General features: G+C 46.1%; 1 protein-coding gene across 1 annotated transcript; it reads left to right on the top strand.

The window, feature by feature from the left end:
- The first annotated feature begins 396 nt into the window (after positions 1-396).
- On the top strand, positions 397-18,775 carry FKBP9 (FKBP prolyl isomerase 9). Its single transcript, XM_086614542.1, has 10 exons — positions 397-665; positions 4,491-4,636; positions 5,230-5,419; positions 6,515-6,660; positions 7,888-8,077; positions 10,433-10,578; positions 11,863-12,049; positions 13,628-13,773; positions 15,267-15,430; positions 17,209-18,775. The coding sequence occupies exons 1-10, from the start codon at positions 397-399 to the stop codon at positions 17,389-17,391; spliced, it is 1,767 nt and encodes a 588-aa protein (XP_086470668.1). The 3' UTR covers positions 17,392-18,775.
- Positions 18,776-22,970: the final 4,195 nt, after the last annotated feature.

Genomic DNA, 22,970 nt, shown 5'->3' on the forward strand with positions numbered 1-22,970 from the left:
GTTCGGGAGCGATGGAGCGGCGGGGAGGGCGGCCCGGGGGCAGCGCCACGTCGCACCGCCGCCCCCCCCCGCCCCGCCAGCCCGGGGAGAGGGGGGCGGACGGGCGGGGGGTGGCGGCGCTGCCCCGTTCCGCTCCGAACTGGGGCTGCGCAACCCCGCGGCGGGGGCGGGTTTGGGGGGAGCCGGCGCCGAGGCTGCTCCTCCCCTCCGTGCCGGGCGGGAGCTCCTCATCCACGTTGCAAGTCTGCAGCGGCGGCGGGAGGAGGAGCGGGAGGGCCGGGACGGAGGCGGGCGGGCGCCTTCCCTTCCTTTCCCTTTCCTTTCCCTTCCCTTCGTTCCCCCGTCCTTCCCCTCGCCGCCTGCCGCACCCCGCGGCTGCCCCGCTCGCGGCCCTCCATGGCGGGGCCGGCGGCCGTGCGGCGGCGGCGGCGGCGGGGCCCCGGCCCCGGCTGCGGGGCGCTGCTGCTGCTGCCGGCGCTGCTGGTGAGCTGGGCGGCGTGCCAGGCGCCGCCGGTGCCCGCCGCCGAGCCCCCCTGGGACGGCGCCGACGTGCACGTCGAGCGGCGCTTCGTGCCCGAGAGCTGCCCGCGGGCCGTGCGGCCCGGAGACTTCGTGCGCTACCACTACCTCGGCGCCTTCCCCGACGGCAGCCGCTTCGACTCCAGGTCTGCTTGGCGAGCGGCCCCCCGGGGTCCGGTTCGTGCCAGGGGGCTCGCTGGGAGAGGAGGGGAGCGGTGCTCGCCCCACGAGGGTGTGCTCGTGGGTGTCCGGAGATGGTGGCTGCGATGGAGGTTCAGTTGAGGTCCCCCTGATCTTTGTTGCTGCTGCCTGCCGTGGCCTGCGAGCCCTTTTTTGGGGTGACCAGTTGGGCTGGTGTCAAGCTGGGCGATGCCGTATGAGTGACAAAGCAGGACGTACCATGGGAGGATGTCTTTGGAACATGAAGGGGCAAAGAGCTGGGGTCGTGACTGCTGAGAACTGGAGGTGAGACCTCTGCCATGGCTGGGTCCGGTTCGCAGCAGTTTGCATGCCCTGATGGATCCCCGCCGCGTTCTTCCAGCTGCTTTTCCAAGGTGCTGGCCAGGGGCTTTCTGCTCCAAGAGGGAAGACCGTAAGGATATTTGGTTAACATGGTTAGCAAGAGCATAGATGGTGTCATGGTCTCTCACAGTGTTTAGTGATTTCCTGCCTGTTTCATTCTGTACGTTTCCTGTATCTTTTCCAGGCTCAAACCTGCTCGAACAGAAGCCTTTCTGAACCATTATCTTTACCAGAAATATAAGAATTATCAGGCTGTGCTTACGTAGAAATTTTTGGATTAGTTACGCTTGAATAAATGTGACCTATGTACAGCAGAGCGCCTGGCTGCTCTCCTGCTGTTATTTTGGGATCAGGAAGCCTAAATAGTGGGATCAGGAGGTTCTGAAGGATGCTGATGCTGCTGACAGCTCATTTGTTTTTACTTGCTTCATTCATTGCCACTGATCAAAGTATTACTGGGAAAGAAAAAAAGAAATGTATTTTCAGCAGTCCTGGTAATCTTCCTTGTGCTTCAAGGAAAATCTGTAGCCTTAGGGGAATAACTGTTTTTCAAAGTGAGCTCAGCTCTTCCTCTGGAGCGGACTGTGCTTCAGTGCTCCAGTAGTGCCACTTCACCAGCGCTTCCGCGGATAACGCGCGGGGTACGGTAGCTGGTGGCTCAGTTGGTGTTCCAGTGAAAAAGCGCAGCGAGGATGGTGAGTTCATTGGCAAGTGATGGTCTCGGAACAGGAGTCCTAGCTGCAGATGTGAGGGCACGCAAAGGCAGCATCCTGGCGGCTCGTTTTACCGATATGCGGCAATTGGAAACCACCATGTGCTCACAAATGTGTTTCTGGTTTCTGCAGATATCTGCTGGGGCTTACTTGTGCGCAGCGTTGTAGCAGTGGATTTCTGCACGGAGGCAGGGCAGCTGGAGGGGCTCCCCAGGTGCTGGCTCCGGTTTAATTCCAAGTTCCGTGTCATTTGGCTCGGAACTATTTGAGGCAGGAACAGGCTGTGCAGAACTGTACAGTGTTTGTCTCTAAGTCCTCTAAATACCAGTAAATAAATAATAACGATGAGAGTCTCATCTAACTTGAGTATTTGTCAAAATCAAAATTTATCCGGAATCTAATCTAACTTGGCCGTCTTTGTTTCAGAAGGGTGCAAAAAGTCAGGTTTGTTCAGCTCATGAATTTTATTCCAGATGGCAGCTCATGTTGACGTGCATTTTTGTTATTTGCTAACTTAGGTCTTTTTTTAAGATTGATGACGGTGGTTTGTCATGTTAAGACAATGGAAAATAGGGTTTTATGTTCTGTAGGTTAATGGAAGAAATATTTTGGAGTATTTTTTGTAAAATCTTTAGTGTTCCCTGCATACAAGTTAAAGATATTCAGTGAATTTATACTAAAATTAGCCTATTAGAAAGTTGATTTTGCTGCCTGTCAGGGTTGCTACGTGGGTTTTTGTCGAAGTCTGTGGAAGTGCTTACCAGCTTCAGTTTCAGCAAACACTCTTATGAAATTGGTCTAGAAAACACTCCGTGTGTTGAACTAAAGCAGTTTTACTTAGTTTCTTCTTCAGCTGCAGAAAATGTTCTTGAGGTTTAAAATTATTTTTCTCTCTTTCCAAGTAGAAGGCAGTAATACTGCTGCTCTTGCTAACAGGCTGCTGACAAAGTCGTAGAAATCATGACCATGTCACATAAATTAACTCATGTGCCTGTTTATTATTTTTTTTTTCCCCTACTGGTATTTACATTTTTATTTCCATGGTCATAAAACGATCTGCATTTTAAAGTCTGAATTTAGTTGCCTAGTCGTCTGCTGTTATTTGGTAAATCCCACCAATAGAAACGAATTTTGCTTAGTTTTAAGGAATCTGCAAAGTCAGTCCTGCAAAGCTGCATGATCTGTTCACTGCTTTGTTCCCTTCTCTGCTTAGCATCGATGTTTTCTTAGTTGTAGGTTTATCTTTGGCAAAAAAAAAGCTCTTCTGTTTTAAGTGCATCCCAGATGTATTGCCAAACTTTGTCAATTCCTACAAAATACCACTTTTGGGGGTTTCTTAGAAACTATTTAGGTCGTTAGTCTTAACATCTTAATTATGTTTTTGTGTGTGTACTAGAATTTTTCAGGAGCTAATTTAAATATTTTCCATCCTTGTCTGGGAGTAGGAATATTTGTGCAACCGAAACCGAATGCTCTGCATAGAGGGTTGTCTGTTCTAAGGGAAATGTTTGCCAGAAAAAAAAAATGATGGAGCAAACAGAGAGATCACTCAGTAAAATATTTGAGGGATTTGAGGCTCTGGGTCTGTTAGGAGTCTCAGTATGTTGTGGAAGTGATGTGTTCCTTCTCTGAAGGAAAGTTTGACATCATTTCCCTAGTGATATCTAGCTGCTGGCTGCTTTCCAGAATGTTTTAGCAGGCAAAGAGGCAGAAGCCTTTTTTTTCCAATTATTTTTTCCAGTACTGCCTTTTATCCAGAGGAGAAAAAAAAAAAAGTTCTGTAAATTGTAAAAGGAATTTAAGAAAATGGAAGCAGTAAAAGCTTAAAAATAGGCATGAAGCTTTCAAAATGCTTCCTGCTGCATGTTTATGCATTGCTTAAAAAAATTAAATAACAGCAATTTGGGCACAAAGTGGGGTCAGTGTGTGGATTTAAGGTAGTCAGACTGGTCACATGAGCTCATGCCAGCGTGCTGCTGTGGTAGCGCTGCTGCTCTCTGTGGAAAGCTTCGTTATCATGGAAGCATCGTTTCTTTCACCTTTTAAATGTCGATGCGTTATCCCAGTGGAAGGTCGTTTAGCTGCTCTCGTCATTCTGGGTCTGGCAAACTCGCTTTTTAAAGCACATCTCCATTTTTTGATTATTTAAGTCTTAATGACAAGAGAGCTGGGAGTGTGGAGATGAAAATAAGTAACCAGTTGAAGAAAATAGATAACCAATTGGCAAATCTCACAACTGCTACTGGAAAAGGTGTCTTTTTCCCTGTCCTTATCTCCCAGAGAATCCCCAGCTGTGATGCTTCACATCGTAAAGCTTATCAGTCTCGTGTAATAGTTTTGTGGCGTGGCTCACCGAAATCACTGTGCTGAGATCCTACTGTGGAGCAGCCACCCTTTCATATCTTGGAATAGTGTTTAATTCTTCTTTCTTGTCCATAGTTTTCCAGTGCTGCTTATGGAATTACTGTATAAACGAGCCATTTGTGGTTAGGGGCTTTGGGTGCCCGCAGTATACAGCGCACATTGCTGGAAAGCATTTCAGATGGACGGTGAGCAGTGAACAGAAGGAGACCGGGGTTCAGGTCTCAGAAACATTTAGGTTTGCCCCTTCTTTTAGCAGCTATCACACGGTGAAGTTATGCTGACAGGGGAAGGGGGAGACAAGGCACAGATAAACTTTCAAATGGAACGGTGGGTGAATAAACCGCTAACGCTTTTGCTTGCTTTTCCCTCTAGCTATGACAGGGGATCCACGTTCAACGTGTTTGTGGGAAAAGGTCAGCTTATCGCTGGGATGGACAAAGCTCTGGTCGGCATGTGCGTGAACGAGCGGCGGTTTGTGAAAATTCCCCCCAAGCTCGCCTACGGAAGCGAGGGCGTCTGTAAGTGCAGCGTCGGGGCGGTGAACAGCTGGTTGTGCAAGTGACTCAGCAGAGCAGATAGAAAGTGGAGTCACGGAAGAAAAGGGTAGAAATTGCAAGTAGTGAACTTCAGAGAGGATCTCTCACCCGCTCAGGGCTGTTTGTGAAGCCTGTAGCCCATCTCATCGCTCCGGCTCCCTCTGCATACGGCAGGAGGAGCTGCAGAGAACCTTCTGCAAACGAACCTTGCTACTTAAGTGAACTTTTTGTTCATACCTACCTCGCCGTTCAATAGTTACTGTGTTTTGGCACTGTGGTGCTGTGCAAGGTCTTGTCAGTGCCAAAAGCAGCTGTGCTCTGCAGACTCGGGGGCAATACATGCTAAATCAAGAGCAGTTTGCCCGAGGGACATATTAGATAACAGTTCATGTTGCCAGATTCTCCCCCGCTTATGTAGCTGCAGCAGTGACAAGGCGACAGGGGGATGTAAGCACAAAAAGGAGCAAGTTGTACATCATGGATTTCAAGTAGGGAATGTATAGATTGGTTCCCTTTTTGCTGATGTCCTGTAGAAAAATGGAACTAAACCTGGTCGTGTTGGTTTGGTTTTGCAGCTGGTGTGATACCCCCCAATGCTGTGCTCCATTTCGATGTGCTTCTCGTTGATCTCTGGAGCTTGGAGGACGAAGTGCAGGTTCAGACTTACTTCAAACCTGAGAAGTGTCCTCGGACAGTCCAGGTGTCTGACTTCGTACGATACCATTACAATGGAACGTTCTTAGATGGGACCCTGTTTGATTCAAGGTACGCAGCTGGCTTGTGTGTCTTTGTCTTTAATAGGTATCTGATGTCACTTTAAACCATCACTTCCTCCCTCTTCAGTTGTATAACGATTAATGCTAATTGCCCAGAAAGACAAGAAATCATAGAATCATAGGATGGTTTGGGTTGGAAGGGATCTCAGAGATCATGTAGTTCCAACCCCCCTGCCATGGGCAGGGACACCCTCCACTACACCAGGTTGCCCAAAGCCTCATCCAACCTGTCCTTGAGCACTTCGAGGGATGGGGCATCCACAACTTCTCTGGGCAACCTGTTCCAGTGCCTCACCACCCTCAGAGTGAAAAATTTCTTCCTTATCTCTAATCTAAATCTCCCCTCTTTCAGTTTAAAGCCATTGCCCCTTGTCCTGTCACTACATGCCCTTGTAAAAAGCCCCTCTCCAGCTTTCCTGTAGGCCCCCTTTAGGTGCTGGAAGGCTGCAATAAGATCACCCTGGAGCCTTCTCTTCTCCAGGCTGAACAGCGTCAACTCTCTCAGCCTGTCTTCATAGCAGAGGTGCTCCAGCGTCTCCCATCATATAAATGTCAGTAATTCATTCAGGGATTATGGGACTGAAGTACTGACTCAAACCAATGAAACAGTACGTCATTTCTGCGTGAGCATTTCCAGGCCAGATCCTTCCTTTTTAAAAATTCCATTCGCTGTATCTGTGTTACTGCTTACTGCAGTCAGCTCACAGTTTTGTAACCATCGCAGCACAGCTGTGCACGTTGGAGACAGCTTTATAAACTCAGCAGAGCTCGTGAGGAAGTTGAGCTACCAGCACGTTCATACTGAGATTTTCAGTTTACAGCATGTGTACTTCATTAAAGTTCTGCAGAAAATGGCTCCTCAAGAACACCTGCCATTATGTTCGTGAGCCACTTCTCAAAACCTCTGTCACGTTCCTGAGATAGCTAAGCACTCTGGAAACACTGCCCAGCCAGCCCTTGGTAAATCAAGGAACAACGTGTTTGGAGCAGCAAGTTGGAGTGCTCGATACTGTGCTTTCCTGTGGCTGGCTGACATTTGGTTGTGGTTTGGTTTTGGTTTTTTGTTTCTCCTTTTCGTTTTTAGCCATAATCGGATGAGAACTTACGATACCTATGTGGGAATTGGATGGCTGATTCCTGGTATGGACCAGGGTCTCTTGGGAATGTGCGTAGGAGAGAAGCGCATTATCACAATACCACCTTTCCTGGCATACGGAGAAGAAGGGGATGGTAAAAGTTACTCCTTTTTTTTTCTTTTTTTTTTTTTTAATCCAAGTCATCCATATTTTAAAACAAACTTGTACTTTGTGTATTTTAAATTTATGGGCAGCATTGTTACCCATTTCAGGCAGAGGGAAGAAGGTGATGGAAAGAGAGGTTGAAAACATGTTATGTGCATGATCGGACTGATTGGAAAGTAAAAGATATTTTAAAACATTTAACCAGTAGGTTGCTTAACAGACATATTACTGGTGCAATTATAAACTTTATATACTGACATTTTCTTTCATGCAGCGAATATAGTTTGTGATTAATACCTAGTGGCTCCAAGAACTGCAAGTCAGGTGACTGCGTAATTTTTTCAATGACTGCCACAGACAGCAGAAAACTTTTGGAAAAAAGAAAAATGTATTTTTAGTTCCAGTTTTGTTCTTTTTTTTTTGCAACCAATGCCCTAGAGATAACTACGAGATGGATTGTCCTGTGAGATGTATGGAGCCTGCAGGTTGTACGTAGAGGTCCCTATGTGAAATGAGGGGGCAGTTAGGTATAGTTTGGGACACGTCCTTAAATTCTTTCTCGGCTCTAATGTTTAAGGATGTGTCTGTGGTGTACAAGGTTTCCTACCCCTTCTGTGACTTCATTACTGTTAACTGTCGTAGCCGGCTCCATGGATAGCAAAACTTTGTGGAGTTATATTTGAAAATGTTGCCAACATCTTGAGCTCAATGGTTTTCAGTCAAAGCAACCCAATTTGTGTATTGATGGAAAGGTACTTTTTCACTGAGATTTTCAATTTACACTTCTTCAGCTTCCATCGCGTGGTCTCCTGTTTTGATATTAACAGGATGGGAAGAGCAGATGTATCAAATTTGTATCCTGATGGTTATTTTATGCATGTTCTTGAAGCGTGTTGGACATACTGGTAGACTAAACTGTGCAGCTCACATGAGCTGGTGTATATTGATTAAGACGGATGTGGCCGAAGAGGCTGTTGTTTTTGGTGAGGCCATGCCATCGCAACAGGAACAGAATGGAATAATTGAGTTGGAGAAATAAGTGACAAACCAACACATGAAACAAAATGACTGACTAGAAGCAGATTACCTGAATTTATTTTGGAAGAGGAGGTGCCTGATATGCAGCAATAGGTTACTTCTCTTCCATGGAATGTTTAAGCTCCTTCTAGAACACCTGCTCTTTTTTTACCACTTTCCTGCTCTGACTCTTTTGTAGGTAAAGACATCCCTGGCCAAGCTTCTCTCGTCTTTGACGTGGTTTTGCTAGATCTCCATAACCCCAAAGATGGTATTACCATTGAGAATCAGCGTGTGCCTGAATCCTGCGAGCGGAGAAGCCAGACAGGAGACTTTATCCGATACCATTACAATGGCACACTTCTGGATGGCACGTTGTTTGATTCCAGGTAACGGAACCATTCAGCCCTACAGATCTCATTTCCAGTTTGACTCATCTGTCTTGTCCGTAATACACCCACGTACAATTCTTTGCTTTTCCTTCCTTTTTGAATTTGTGAGTGGAGTTGGCGTCTTTTCTTCTTAAAAACCTCATAGAAACCTTTTTGGTATGGAAGGAAGGCAAAGACCTGTTTTGTGTTATGACAGCATCACAGAGGCCATCAAGGGGTGGTGATCCACCTGTTGAAGCTCCGTAGGCTTTAGACGTGCATGCCCAGAGACACTTTGCCCGGTAGCGTTTGTCTGCCAAATAGGCAATTCTCCTGAAGAGAGAGCAAATAAATGTGATTCCCATTTTATGTCTGGAGAATTGTGAGTCAGTGAGCTAGTCGGAGGTTAATCTCGGGATGGCCTTTCCCTTTGTGCTTGAAAGCTGTTTGCGTTCCAAAGGCTGATGTCTTTCAAGACTGAGTGCAGCAGTGAGGTTTCTGTGGTAAAGGAAGAGGGATCGCTGTCACTTCAGATGCAAAGTTCTCTGGGCACGTGAGCCTCATGTATAGAAATACATGATGCACAGTACCCTTGTAGCTTCCCATCACTTAGAGAATCACAGAATCATAGAACGGTTTGGGTTGGAAGGGACGTCAAAGATCACCTAGTCCCAGCCCCCCTGCCATGGGCAGGGACACCTTCCACTACACCAGGTTCCCCAAAGCCTCCAACTTTTGTTTGCTCTTTAACGAGCAGTACTTCACGTCCTCCTCCAGCTTTCAGAACAGCTGGCACTAATCGCTAAAGTGTAAAACGTTTTGCAAAATGAACTAATGAAATATTTTTTCATGCAACTGCTGCAAGCTGAGGGTCAGGATCAGTTTGCAAACATTAGCTGAGTAGTATGCCATGTGTGCTGTTTCCCATGAGGAGGAGTCAGAGTGTTGTGTCTCATGGAATGGAATCGAGGTGTGGTAAGGTTCAGAATCAGCTTTGACCTCCCGCTCAGGTACCCAGCTGGAGGGGAGGGCAGAAAGCAGGAGACCTGTGTCAACAGCCATCACTGTAGACCTTAACTTACAGCATAGGAAAACTTGTAAGTTAAGAAATTGCAGCTTATCCAGAATGTACCTGCCCAGAATCTCTCTTTTTTGAGATGTAAACGAGTATTGTCTGTAGCAATTAAACAGTTTTTGAAAATGGCTGTAGTGTGTACGTTAGCGCCGTTGTCAAAGGCTTCGGAGACAGCAGCCTCTGCATCATTCTAAAGCGCTGACAGTGGTTAGAGGGCTTGTTTGTTCAAGTGTTGCATCCTGGCTTCCTGCAGAATTTAAAAGAGAGGCCAATATCTAACGAATATCAGTGAAGAAATAGAGCAGCCCACAGTACTTTTCGAAAGCCTTAGAGTTGGCCAGGAAAAAATTTCTCACTAGTACAGGGAGCATACGAGGAGCACTGAGAATGGCTGAGGTTGAGAGCTCCAATAATATTTTCTTTCATTTTTTTCCTCTGCACTGTTCAGCAGAACTGCCCCTGGAAGCTCACCCAGGGCTGTCTGGGCTTAGAGCAGTTGAATAAACCTCTGAATTACATCAGGGTCCACGTTAGCCTTGCTCTTTCCCAGAGTTACCTCGTAAAGAGGAACTAACACCTTTCTGCCTTGCCTTCCTTGGGTGGTGCCTTCACGTGGCACGGCTTGAAGGCAGAGGGGAGACAGACACGTCCTTGTAATAAACATCGGTGGTTGTTGTAGGCTTGATTTATTCTACCGTTGGGTGTCGAAGCAGATCCTTCAGCCTACGTGCAAGTGGTTGGCATGGTTTGGAAGGGAGGAACAGCACTGATGCTGTTTTGTTGGCATGACTCATTTCAGTCCCAGGAGAACCTATTTATCCCACCTGCTGCTTGGAGCAGTTGAACTACATAGCTGTGGTTGCAAAATGAGATAGTCGGAAGTGTCTCGCGCAAACGAAGCTAAACTTTATCTAGCTGATAAGCACTTACTCGAGTCGAGCTGGGGCAGAGAAAATTCAAAGGAAAAAAGTGATTTTTTTTCAGTTACTTATTAAAACATGATTTTTGATTAGTTTAAAACAACATAAATGAGATTTTTCGTTCAAGATACAGTGAAAATGCATTTGCAAATACGCTGTTCCCCAGCTGGGGACCCAGGACTGGTTAATAAATGATGTGGATGAAGCGTGGTGGCCTGGATTCATGGAACGTGGTGATTGCATTGTGCCTCTCTGGTGCTAGCCAAGGACTGGGTGCTTGACCTCAGCTAGTTTAAGAACTGTGTTGCAGACCTATTGCAGGATTCTGTGTTTTCTGGAGAACACCTGGCACTGCTAAAATGCAGATATTTTCCCTAGCTATTCACGAAATCGTACATACGACACCTATGTTGGGAAAGGTTATGTGATTGCTGGGATGGATGAAGGTTTGCTCGGTGTGTGCACTGGGGAAAAGAGAAGAATAATAATCCCTCCTCATCTTGGATATGGAGAGGAAGGAAGAGGTGAGCTTGACTTTTCATTCAAGTCTTCCATAATTAATGATGCTTCCTTTATTGTTCAGTGCATGTCTGTGTAGTTCAAACTGTCTAAAGTGTATGTTCCCTTTTTTTTGGCATTTGAAAAGCTTTTGAATTTGTTGAATATTTTGTGGGCGTGCAACTGACAGGATTACACCCAGAATTTGCAAAATTATTTTAATTAGCTAAATAGGCAGGACAATAAGGATGCAGAACAATCTCACAGGTAATTGATGACCTGACACTGTTTGGATAATTAGTGTTTCAGGCAGACTGGCACTTGGTGACCTGAACTCATTGGGGTAATCCGTGTTTAACAGAGTGGTGCTTGGGTGCCAGGAGCTCTGTAGTGTGAGATCTTCCTTCTCCTGTGTCTTAACGAGCTCTGTATGCTAAAGGAATTCATCGTGTTAAGTTTTCCTCCCTGTTCCTTCCACAGCCACAGGTTTTGTGGACTCCTAAACCACCTCTTTAAATGGTGGATGCGTGTAACAGTGAAGTATCTGTGTGTGTGTAACATACAGCTAAGGTTCCTTTGGGAAAACTCATTCCTGCCTAAAAAGTTGCTGTGAGAAATTGAATGTGATCACGCTTCCAGCCGATCAGTTTTCTGGCTGCTGTTTCAAAAAGTACCTCCTGGGATGTTACTCGGAACAAGTGAGGTAGAAGAAAAGCCTCTCTTCTGGGAATGCAAATTCTATGCTGTTGATTTGGGAATTAGACTCCTTTGAAAACAAAACCCACTGTTGAAGTCTGTATGTGTCTGGCAATCCTGGTAATGCCATTGCACATTACCCTGGGAAGTAGGGGAAGCAGTTGCTTCCTGTCAGGACGTTTTAAGGAAATGTAGCACTTGAGACATTATGGCATTCCTTGGAGCATGGGAAGTCCTATGAGAACTTTGATGATCCATAATAAGCTGGTACATGAAACACAGATCAGTCATTTAGGATGGTCACAGGAAATATCTGGCTGTTGCTTCACTTCTGCATAATTTTCAAATTCAGAATAATGGAAACTTTTTCCTTCACTGTTGAACTGAGGGTGTGGTTAGAGCGTTTCCACTGGTTCTCTTTCCTGCATGGGATGCACCTTGCATCTGTTGCATGCAGCGGAGGTGTAATCCTTTAATCCTGAACAAGAGCAGCAAAATGACTCAGCAGCAGACATAGTGGGAATATATATTCCTCCAGGGTGCAGTACCTGGTCACCATGAGCCTGTCTGGGTTCCGTGTCTTTCTCTACTTGCCTAATTTGCTTCCTATTTAGGGAAGATCCCAGGATCCGCAGTGCTGGTCTTTGACATCCACGTGGTTGACTTCCACAACCCCTCCGATTCGGTCAGCATTACTGTTAAGTACAAACCTTCCAACTGCACCGTACTGAGTAAGAAGGGGGATTATCTGAAGTATCACTACAACGCTTCGCTCCTGGATGGCACTTTGCTAGACTCGACGTAAGTATGGCACTCGGTGAAGAAAACGTCCCTGGCAGCTGGGAAAGCAGAAGGAATTGCCGGCAAAGCGGGCTGGCAGGGAATAAAGAGTTTTTAAGGAAAAATGGAGTGGTTGTATAGAATGTTTTTTTCTTTTTATGTCTGCCTGCCTAAGATAGATAGGAGGAGGAAAAGAAAGAGACAGTCTGTCATAGCACGATGAGAGAACTGGGAACAGAGAGGATGTAGGAGCGTGTTGGAGAAGAACATAAACACTACAGGTGGAGTGATGATGAAAGAGGTGGCCTGCATGGCAGTCTGTTTGAATGGGCTAATTCGGTGTCTGGGCCAGTCACGCTGGAACGACACTGTGCTCCACGTGGATGAACTGTCCCAGTGCCTTCAGTTTCTTGGGAGGGATGAGCACTTGGCACTGACGCAGTGCTCTGCTCTGGAGAGAGATCTGGTAGAGGCACTCGGAATGGCCTTGTTAAAGCTACCTTGATTTTTAGTAAATGGTGTTTTGCAGTAAATGGTCACCGTTCTGTTTGTGCCACACAGGGGTGCTCGGTTTCCTGCATTGTAGCGTTCCGATAAGTGTCAGCATGGAGAAACTGTCAGAGGGCTTGATCGTGACTCTGATTGGAATGTTCCTCTTCCTCCTTCCTCTCGACAGTAGGTTTATGAAGGAAGCAGAGACTGCTCCAGTCTGTCTCATACGCTTCTGCCGTAGCTGCAGGAATACCTCTGCTAGCTTTCGTTCTGTCTTCGTCTTTTGGATAGCGCAAGTCACCTCAGTAATATTTTATTTCTGGAAGGGAAGTTGGGAAAAGCTGTTTTTAAACAGGTTACAATTAACATAGGAAGCAGCTCGTGGTTTTCACTGTGTACAGAATAGCTTGCAGAGCTGAAAAGCTGGCTGGCATTGACACCATCACGTGGCGTGGTGCTCTAGGCGAGTTTGTATGCAAGCAATGTGTTCGGACTCAAACCACGTGTTGTATAGCAGGAATGCTCAACTCCCGTTTTGTAGCAGGAACCAAAGGACGCCGAGACTGTCTTCTTCAAGGCAGTTTATAGAGAACCAAAGCAGTAGCAGCATACTTCCAAACTGCCCTCATTAAGTGACTACTTCATTATAGTGACTGATTTCATTAAAGGGACAGCCGATCCATGTGGCTGCACCCAGATCCTTATAGGTTGGTGGTCCTGGGACAAATGTACATCTGGAATTTTTACGTCTGCTAAAAAGTCCAACTCATTAATTAAAAATACGCGAAAGGCAAAAGCCCTTATTTCAAGATAAAATACTTTGGGGGTTTAATTGGCAGGATTAGTTATTTTCATTGGATTTCATTCAAAAAGCCTGTCGTTTTAGTACCAGAGGACTTGTCAGCAGTAGGGACACTCCTGTTTGGCATTGGCTGTGACTTGCTACTTTGAGGACAACGTCAGGTAGAACAGAGCATTGGGCATGAGGTTAATTTTTGGCAGTGGCAGGACACGAGCTAGAAACTGCTCTTTCTATGGTAATTTTGAACAACAGAAGTTCTCTACTGTATGCTGAGAGTTGTTCTGTTTTTCTCCCCGCCTCTCCAGGCACAGCCTTGGCAAAACCTACAACATCGTTCTGGGATCCGGACAGGTGGTGGTGGGGATGGACATGGGCCTTCAAGACATGTGTGTCGGGGAACGACGAACAGTCGTTATTCCACCTCATCTTGGTTATGGAGAAGATGGAGTTGGTGAGTCAAACCTACTGCACATCCACTGAGCATCTCTTGAGTAATGGAAATGCAGGTGTGCATGTTCTGTTCCTTGGTGTGCATGAGGACATAAGCTGAGTGTCTCCTACCTGCTCGAATGGGGTTTTTTTTTAGAGTTTTTTCATTTCATTATTTTAAGACAACCCCCCGTTCCCCATTGAAATGAACATACTGTTACTGTGGCCACTACAAAGACCATCACGGTACAAAAGGGAACACCACATGCCCTCAGTGATGCTGCTTTGTCAAAATGGAAAGCTCCAGGCACTCTGGTGTTGCAGAGGGATGTAAACATTGTTCTCCATGATAGGGAGTTGGGTAATCACGCTTGGACATGCGACGTGTTGTTCAGGAAACAAAACTGAAGGGGGCTGTCCAGCACTAATATGTTAGAAATTCAAAGAAAATTGAAAATTCAGAGACTACATGAACTGAATGTAAGATGTGAAACAGTATCTTGGTGCTGTTGAAACCCTGACATCAACACGTTTGAGGCAGTTTGCTCCGTTTTAAGCATCGGGGCTTGTAAATTTTTAGTGGCAGACAACAATAACAGAACAATATAGGAGTGAGAAGAACTCTCCTCTCTCTGCGGGTGTGGTTGTTGCTGGTCTTCTGAGTTAAAAGGCTTGAGGGAAAGGAGCCTACCGGGAGATCACCAAGATGAGCAAAGTCTGATTTGTATGGAAACAGCTGCATAAGTTGCTGTATTCTTTGAATAGCTCCAGACCGGTTTGTATTTTATAAACACTGGGTTGGGCATCACATGCCAGGCTTAATGCAGAGTCAGTTTGTGATGAGATAAAGAAGCACTTCCACTTGCACCTGTCTTCCGTGGAAAATTATGACTATTATAGTATAAAATGTTGCATACATTATATAAAAACGTATAGTTATAGATAATAAATCGAAAATTTCCTCATAATATAAAAAGTCTGCTGTGTTAAAAGATGTTATAAAGGTACCTGCCATCATTCAAACTGCATTTGACACACGTGGTGTGAAACATTGCACGAGTGTTGGTGTGCTGGTACAAGCCCAGGTGTCTGCAGAGACACTGCGTTCGCTGCTGGGCACAAGAAGCTAGAGGTGACCTCAGTTTTCTTTTTCAAGAATAATTTAAGCTCCTTCTGTGGTTTCACTGAGGTACCGTCCGAGCTGTTGCAACACTCTGGAGTCTGTCAGTAGCACCTTGATACACAGCATGTTGCCAGGATAAAGGAAAATCGATTAATTCCTGCAGTTTTGGCTTTGTAAATAAAAGAACGGATGCGGTTTTGGTATGAAAGCTTCCTTTCATAAGCCACCTCTGCTGAAGTGAACTGGAAGATTTGGTGGTGGGATCACTGGGGTTGGGGATCACAGTAGAGAACCTGTGGGAGCAGGAAGAGAGTTTTAATCATAGATTAAAAGGAAATAGACTCTTCAGTGGAGGTGACGATGAATACCCTCTTTGCCATTTGTTGTGACAGAAGGAGAAGTGCCTGGTAGTGCCGTATTGGTTTTTGACATCGAACTGCTGGAACTGGTGTCTGGCTTGCCTGAAGGGTACATGTTTGTATGGAATGGTGAAGTCTCTCCCAATCTTTTTGAAGAAATAGACCAGAATCACGATGGAGAGGTTCTTTTGGAGGAGGTAAGCTGAGGCAATGAAAGCACTTGCAGTGGTTTTCTCTCTCCTACCACCATCATCAAGATACTTTCTCCTACCACCATCAACTCAGATGTTGAGAAACAGTCTCTTCTCCTCCTCCTCTCCTCCTCCTCTTCTTGCATGGTGTTTGTCAAGTTCACAGAAAGGCAGCATGTCAACTTAGAAAATGGTTATTTAACTTTAGAGAGAGAACCAAAAAGAGAAATACCAGAACGGCGGTGCTACTAAAGAGCATTTGCCATTGTGGTCTCCTGCTGTGGTCACCAGCAGGTAACTGAGGGCACGGTGTAAGAGGCAGAGCTGGTATCTGACGAGCATTCACTGCAGCGGCTTTTCCAGTGTCTGGGAATTGGAGGTTTAGGGTGAAGTCCTGAGCCTGCAGCAGCACATCCAGGAACTGTCTCAGCACTTCTGGAGCCTGGCAGAGCCTGTGGGTGAATTGTGTGCTGGCTGAACAGGTCTCCTTCCCCTCGCTTGCTTTTCAAATCTGCACTGTGAGGATGTCATTGGGTGCCCTAACTGAAATCAGTGGCCATTGCCACACCATCCCTGATTAATGTAAACCTCCATGAAGTTTTCTTCTGTGTTTTCTTTTCACTGACAAGTTCTGTTCTTTTATTCTCTTCTTCAGTCCTTTGTCGCCTTTCGCTATCGTTCTGTCTTCTGTCCTTCCTTGTTGGAGTAGTGCTGCCTGCAGCTCTCAGGGTGCAGGCTGTGGTCCTACGGAACAGCGGGAGATGTCTTCCAGCATTTTAACGAGGCAATGGGGTAAAATCAAAATCTCGTTTTCCCTCTTCCTAGCGCTCTCTTCCACCTCCTTCTTTTCCTTCTTTTTTCATCCTCTCTCTTGTGTTGACCTCCACTTCTGTCCTTGCAGAGAAGAAAAGCACTTTTATCAGTCTAGAGAATGAGTGAGATGGGACGTGACTGTTGATATCCACATCCTTCTGGTCACCTAGCAAGGAGGAGAAGGAGAAGCCGGGGAGATAGGAGAGGATGGTGGGCCTAAAAGGTGTCAGTTAATGTCAGAAATAGCGCTCTCATTGCTGACGCTTATTTAACAGGTAGCGCCAGAAATAACAGCAGTTGGAAAAATTGTGTTTGACTGTGGACTTTCTGGTTTTGGCAAGCCAGCAGCATGACTTCTGTCAGTTGTTGTCTAACCACCTTGAATAACTTCATCATACGTATAAGGGAAAGGATTTTTAGGGAAAACTAACCCTGTAACCTTGCAACCTTCCCCATCATGGAGTCATGTGGAAGGTGTAATGCCTGGAGCTACTTTAACGAATGTAACGGTATCCTGGTGCTTCAAGTCTCTTTTCTGTGTTTCATTCTTTTTTCTTGTAAGATGCAGGTGGGTGTCTGTTCTACAGTGTGAGCTTCTTGTGTCGGCATGCGAAATTCAGCCCCCCTCGCCATGTAGATCTGTTCCTGTGCCACTCTCCCTTCAACTCATCTTCCCCCTACATTACAAAAAAGAACTTTTCTTGTTATGGGTCCAGGACTCATTGGAATGAGTGAGGAAATCCCTGTTGAGCTTCACAAAGAGTGATTTAACTTCACGTGTCTGTCCTAATTAGTCCAATTTAGGTTGTAAGCTTTATAGGATAGTAGCGGTGTACCTTTACGTGCGCTTAACAATAAGCAGTAAAATGCCAAATAGTCAACAACAAATAGATGCTGCTTTTGTAAATACTCCTCCGTTTTAAACGGCTGTTTCACTGAGAGCTGTTTTCTCCTCCTTTCCCTCCACCTAGTTTTCAGAGTACATTCAAGCTCAAGTCGATTCTGGCAAAGGAAAACTAGCTCCTGGTTTTGATTTCGAAAAGATTGTTAAAAACATGTTCACCAATCAGGACCGGGACGGAAACGGCAAAGTTACCGCGGAAGAATTCAAGCTGAAAGACCAGGAGGCCAAAGAGGAACACGATGAACTGTAAAGCTAAGGAAAAAAACCGTCCTGAGCTGACCTGCTGTTGGAAGGCGTGTACTGGAGAGGTTTCGGCAAGCGTGTTCCCGAAAGGTTAGTGCTCGGATGGACGGCCTGTGTCTGCCTGTGCCTGCGTGCTGGTAGGCTGCTCGCATAGGAGGAGATTGTCAGCTGGATTTGTAGGTGTATGTGGAAAAAGTGCCTTCGGATAAAGAGTGTGCTGCCATATGTGGCGTGGTGACCCACGCGGTCTGTTTTTGTGCTAACGGTTGGAGTCATCACTGAACAACACACAGTCACTTGGATGGGTGCACGGGAGGGAGAAAAAGAGTTTTAAAACCCCTTCTGTTCCTGAAATACTTCTGCAGGAGAGCAAACCAGAACACATTCCCCATGAAAATAACTCGTAAAAACCGTCAGACATGGAGCCCAGTTCCTTTCGGAAGGCGCGTGAGTGCTCTTTCCAGTAACTGAACGAACTCGTAGAGTATTTGCCAGCAGGAGCTCCGATTTGCCAGTCGCAGCACACGCCAGTGATGGCTGTGCCATTGCAGCACCTCCACAAGCTGTGAATTTATGAAACAGGCCTGGAATTGTAGCTGTGCACGTGCTGGGTTTTCCCCGTAACGAGACCAAGGTGTGTTACCAGCTGTGTTGTATTGAACTAATAACCTGGCCTCTTCTTGCTGGCCTCCTGGAGCAGCGTTCTGATCAGTGACTCCCAACCCTTTCTTTGTAGCTCTGTTAGACGTTAAATACCAGTATTATGGGGTCCACATACTGGCATAAATACCAGATACAACTGATGCTGTGCCAGGCTTCTGCCTCCTATTTTGGGAATTGTTAGACTGAGGAGTAAGTACTTAGAGCTTAGGCAGCGGAGCGGTCTGGCACGGGGAACAAACAAGATGACAGTGATGGAATCAAGAAGTCCCTCTGCTCACGCCCCTGAACGTTCTGGCCTGTCCTTCAACACAACGTCAGGCCTGCGAGTGCTGTGTAGATTCCGTGACCTCTTGGTACAGTGCTACCCATCGGATCCATAAAGGTAACCAGCTGTTTAATGGAAAACGCACCCACCAGGCGTATTTTTCTGGAAGGCCGTACGCTCCCCCTCAGTACACCTCACGTAAAGAGCACAAATCCGTGTAGCGCAGCGCTGTCAGAGACGAGTAGGAAGGGCGCCGTGTTTCCATTATCCGCTTCGTGTCTGCTTTCTTGCTTTCCCTGAGCTGTACGTGTGTGTTGTCAGCTCCCTGAGACGCTCCTTGTAAAAACTGGTATTCCCATTGGATGAAACATTTTGTATTGGTTTTTAATACAGTTCTTGTAGAAAGCGCAGTGAAATATTTGTTTTGAGTTTGATACCATTAAATGTTGGATAACGGATCTGTTTGATAAATAAAGTGTTGATCAACTATTACTGTTAAAGTTTCTTTTTTTTCTCTGGCATTCTAAAGGGTGGGAATTGGAGTAAAAGCAAATACTCTTCGTGCTGCATCTTCGTGTGCACGTAGCAGGCTTATCCTGAGTGTTCAGTATTGCTATTGATCTGTAGGGAAAATATTTTAAACTAAGATTATTTGATGAAAAATGATTGCAAATAATAAACCACAACCAAAGATTTTGGTTTAGTACTTCACACAGGTGAAGTGAAGTCATTCTTTGGCTTTAGAAGGAGTTCCCTAAATTACCCATCCCATATTGCCGTCAGCCGCGACAACTGGGAGGGTGACGGTCCCCTCAGCTGGGAACTCCCAGGTCTCTCACGGAATGAAATGGTTTTTCGTGAGAAATATCTCATTCCCCAGTCTGGTGAAAACAAACTCCCTGGGCTTTGTGTCTGAGGTTTGATGTTTTTGCTTCATCCGTAGCTCCAAAACCACATCTGTTGTGTGTAAAATGCTGGAAGTCTGGCCTGGGGTTGATGTAAGTGCTGGCCCATTATTCCCGAGGTAACTACTGTGGGTACCAGTGGATGGCAGTTGCGATCCAAATGTTTACGACCCGAGCGGCTCCTTAGCTACCGTCTTGTGAAAGCAGCTTTCTCAGAAGATGGTCGCACAAAGTTTTCCCTCCTGTTTTATTTGGAAGTAGATTGCTCGCTTGTTGCTGTGTTTCAAATGCATTGCTCCTGCGTGCTTACGGAGCTGGAAGCAGGTTGTGATGCGAGTGCTGCCGGCAGCAGTCCTCAGCGTGGGAACGACTCCGTACTCACTTCTCATACGTACCCCAAAAACCAGCTGTGTCTGCTGGATATCCGGAATTGTTTTATCTGAGAAAACCTTGGCGAATAGCTCTTTCTGCACAGAGGAGCATTCCAGGTGGTTCCCAGGAGGTGGCCTGAAGAGTGCCTGGTAAACCAGGACAGCAGGGCCACACCGCGGGGCAGATGCAGGACAAAGAGTCGCACCATGCGCAGAAGCGTAGTCGCTTGGTAATCCCGAAGATTGCCATGCTGGATTATTTTGGGAGACCACATCAGTGATGGGATAGCAGGTACGACTTTACCAGTGCGTCCAGCCAGGGTAAGTACCTCTGAAATTCTCCTCCTGTTGCTCCCTAGGCCGTAGCACCGTAGCAAACATGGCTTGTGATCTATCTAAGTGATGTTTCTCTGCCAACAGGAAGTTTTTTGCTGCCTCTGCACCTCATCCCCACCAAGTCTGGAGGCTGCCATTTCAGAAATGGGAATGCAGCTTTGGGGGAAAGCAGAGAATAGATGGAAAAACTTGCTAGAAAATAATTGTATTTACACTGGGCGTTAACTTGCCCAAAGGCAACAGAGGCCAGGACTACCTGGCTGTGTTTTAAACTGCATAAAATCCCGAATTTTTGATGTCTTAGGTTGACCCTGTCAGTTCCTTTCTTTTCTGTGGGCAGCTGTCGGCTCCTGCCTCAAAGGAAAGCCGAGGGCCACCTTCCCTCTCAGAAAACAGTTGTACAGTAGAGCCCCTGCACCTCCAGTGACCAACCAATTCCTCCACGTGACCATCCTGTTGGAGAGGGTGGCCTGGGGTGGATATAGGTATAAGGGAAGTATTTTCTACCTCCAAGTGTAAAATACTCTATTTAGTATCTACTTTGATACTTTCTTACATACTTACCTGAGACAACTTGTTCAGAAAACTAGAAGGTAACCCTTGAAGGGTCATTAATAGCCAGAAGAAAATGGATGGTTCAGCTAACGAGGGGCTCCCCAGAAATCCCAGTGCTGCGACTGCTCCTGATGAGCAGCCTGGTGCTGTTCTCAGGCTGGGCAGCTGCCTCCCGTTGGGCTGCTGGTTGATGAAAGGAAGTGCCTGCAGTCGAGGCTGGCAATTGCCTCCTGGATTGTTGGAGGCTTGAGGGAAGAGAAAAGGAATGTGGTATGCACACAGAAAAATCCAGGTATTTATAAATATTTTTTTCTGTGTGATTCTTCTGCTCTAATTCAACCAGAGATACTTTCTGCTGTTTAACTCTCTATGTTCTAAGCATATTTAAAAAAATCATACTGGAATTAGAGTTTGTGTCTTTTGCAGTTGTAGAGCTCAAATGTTAATTTTTTTTCTGTGTGAAAAAACATTTGGATTCTCCTTTAAGCTTAAGAATGGCACCTCAGCTAGTGCTTGGCACAAGCTTTTGGCTCAGTTCAGGACTATTAGTGTGCATTTGACAGTAAGAGGACGTTTGAGCCGGCTGCAACACCCACTCAGAAGGAGGAAATGTTTTTAGCTAAATAAAGGTCCTCAATACTTGACCTTGGACATGACAGGCAGACAGATTGTGAGTAGAGGGGAAAAAAGTAACAAACTGACTTAACTTTGCTGCTAATTCCTTGCTTTTAACTTTAGGAATACTCTTTTGGCTATGGGAAAACGGTCTGGGAAATGTATGACACCTTTCTCTCCAGCCTGAGTGCTAAATGAAATACCCTTTTGGGGTTGCAGAATGTTTCTAGGTAGAACTCTGATTTAGAGAGACATTGTGTGAATAGTATCTCTTTCCTAAAACTGAATGCAGAATGTGGATGGCAATTAGAGGAATTAGATTGCTGGAGAAGGAGGATTTAACCTGTAGCTGGGGTGTTAATTTTGTTTGCCGTTAATTTTGTTCATGGTTTCGGAGAGGTGACTGATGGTATCCACTCTTATTTCTAGACAACAAACAGTGACACAAGGTGGGATTTTGAAAAAGTAAAGGATATCTAAAAATGCATCTCGTGTTTTCCCTTAACTACCATATAAGCAAGAGTTCTGGTTGCCAGTGAGATGAAAGGCTGTGGATAATCTGTACAGCACTACGCAGGTTTTTTAAATCACACCTCCTGGTTCGGGTTGATCACGTAGGCAACTGTTTTTCCTAGAAAGCTATACGTATGGCATTTCAAGAAGCAAATTATTTGGTGTGCAGATAACCCTTTGTACAGGAAAAGGGTTCTAGCAGGTGACTGCAACGTGGCGTAGCTGCTCTGAAGTCCTAGCAAAGGCTCGCTGCCCCGGCAGACCCTTGACACGGAATCTGAGACTGGCAGGATTTGATGGAGAAAGCGTGCTGGAGATCTTAACTTACCTGTCCCCCTGTGGAAGGGGAAGCATCTTTTTCTTGTAGTGGTCATCACTGTGGAGTGAACTCTTGGTGACTGACAGTTCATTGTCTGTGTGCTTGGAGGTGAGATTAGAAAATAAAAAATGCTCGAGAGGGGGTTGGTTGAGCTGAAATCCTCTGCCGAGGCAGAGACTTCTACGTGTCTGTGTAGTCTGGAAACCATCAAGTGATCGCCTCTGGTATGCCTGGGCTCTGGCAGGCTGGGTGCTCATTTTGGTAACTTGGATTAAGGTCTAATTGGAGATCTGTTTTGGTAACTGGTTTAAAGATACTGCCCACTCCTTTGCCATGTGTGTTTCCATGTACGTGCTTTTCTGTATGGCTTTGGTCGGGGTGGTTTCGGCGTGTGTTTGTTTTTCCAGTTGTGGGTGTGTTGAACAATGAGATGCTCATCATGCTGAAGGAGTGCAGGCTCGCTTCCCGGAGGCTTGGCTGAGGCTGAGGAAGAATTCTGGGGGAAGGATCAGTGAGTTCATGTGAAATCCTGAGGCAAGTTGGATGAGAACATGGGACAGTCCTGCCTTGCAGAAACACCGTAGAGAGAGACCGGAATTGTCCCCTCCTTTCCATCGGTGCTGGGATGGCCAGGGAAATCCAGTATGCGGGCAGCCAGAATGATCTTGTGCCAGAGCATGTGCTGCTGACATATCTTACGCTGTGGAGCTGTCACCATCAGCCGCTTTTCACATACTCTAAATTTTTACTGTTATCAGTATTCCAAAGGTAACCTGCCTGTAAACAGAAAATCCTGTCCCAGTGTAAACCTTGGGAGTAATGCCTGGTAATTAGCCCCTTGCAACTGGAGACTGGTTGAGTAAGCAGTGCATCTGAACGCCTTGGGATTTTTCAGAAGGCCTTTGCCTTTTGGACTTTTATTTGGCAGCTATGACAAAAGAGCCAGCACGACTGCTTGTTTTTTAAAAACACAAACCCCACCAAAACCCTGCCCCTCCAAAAACCTTGATGTTCGCTCAGCTGGATTAAATTCTGTAGTGCCTA

The sequence above is a fragment of the Tauraco erythrolophus genome, chromosome 7, assembly GCF_009769465.1.
Source record: "Tauraco erythrolophus isolate bTauEry1 chromosome 7, bTauEry1.pri, whole genome shotgun sequence".
NCBI lineage: Eukaryota > Metazoa > Chordata > Aves > Musophagiformes > Musophagidae > Tauraco > Tauraco erythrolophus.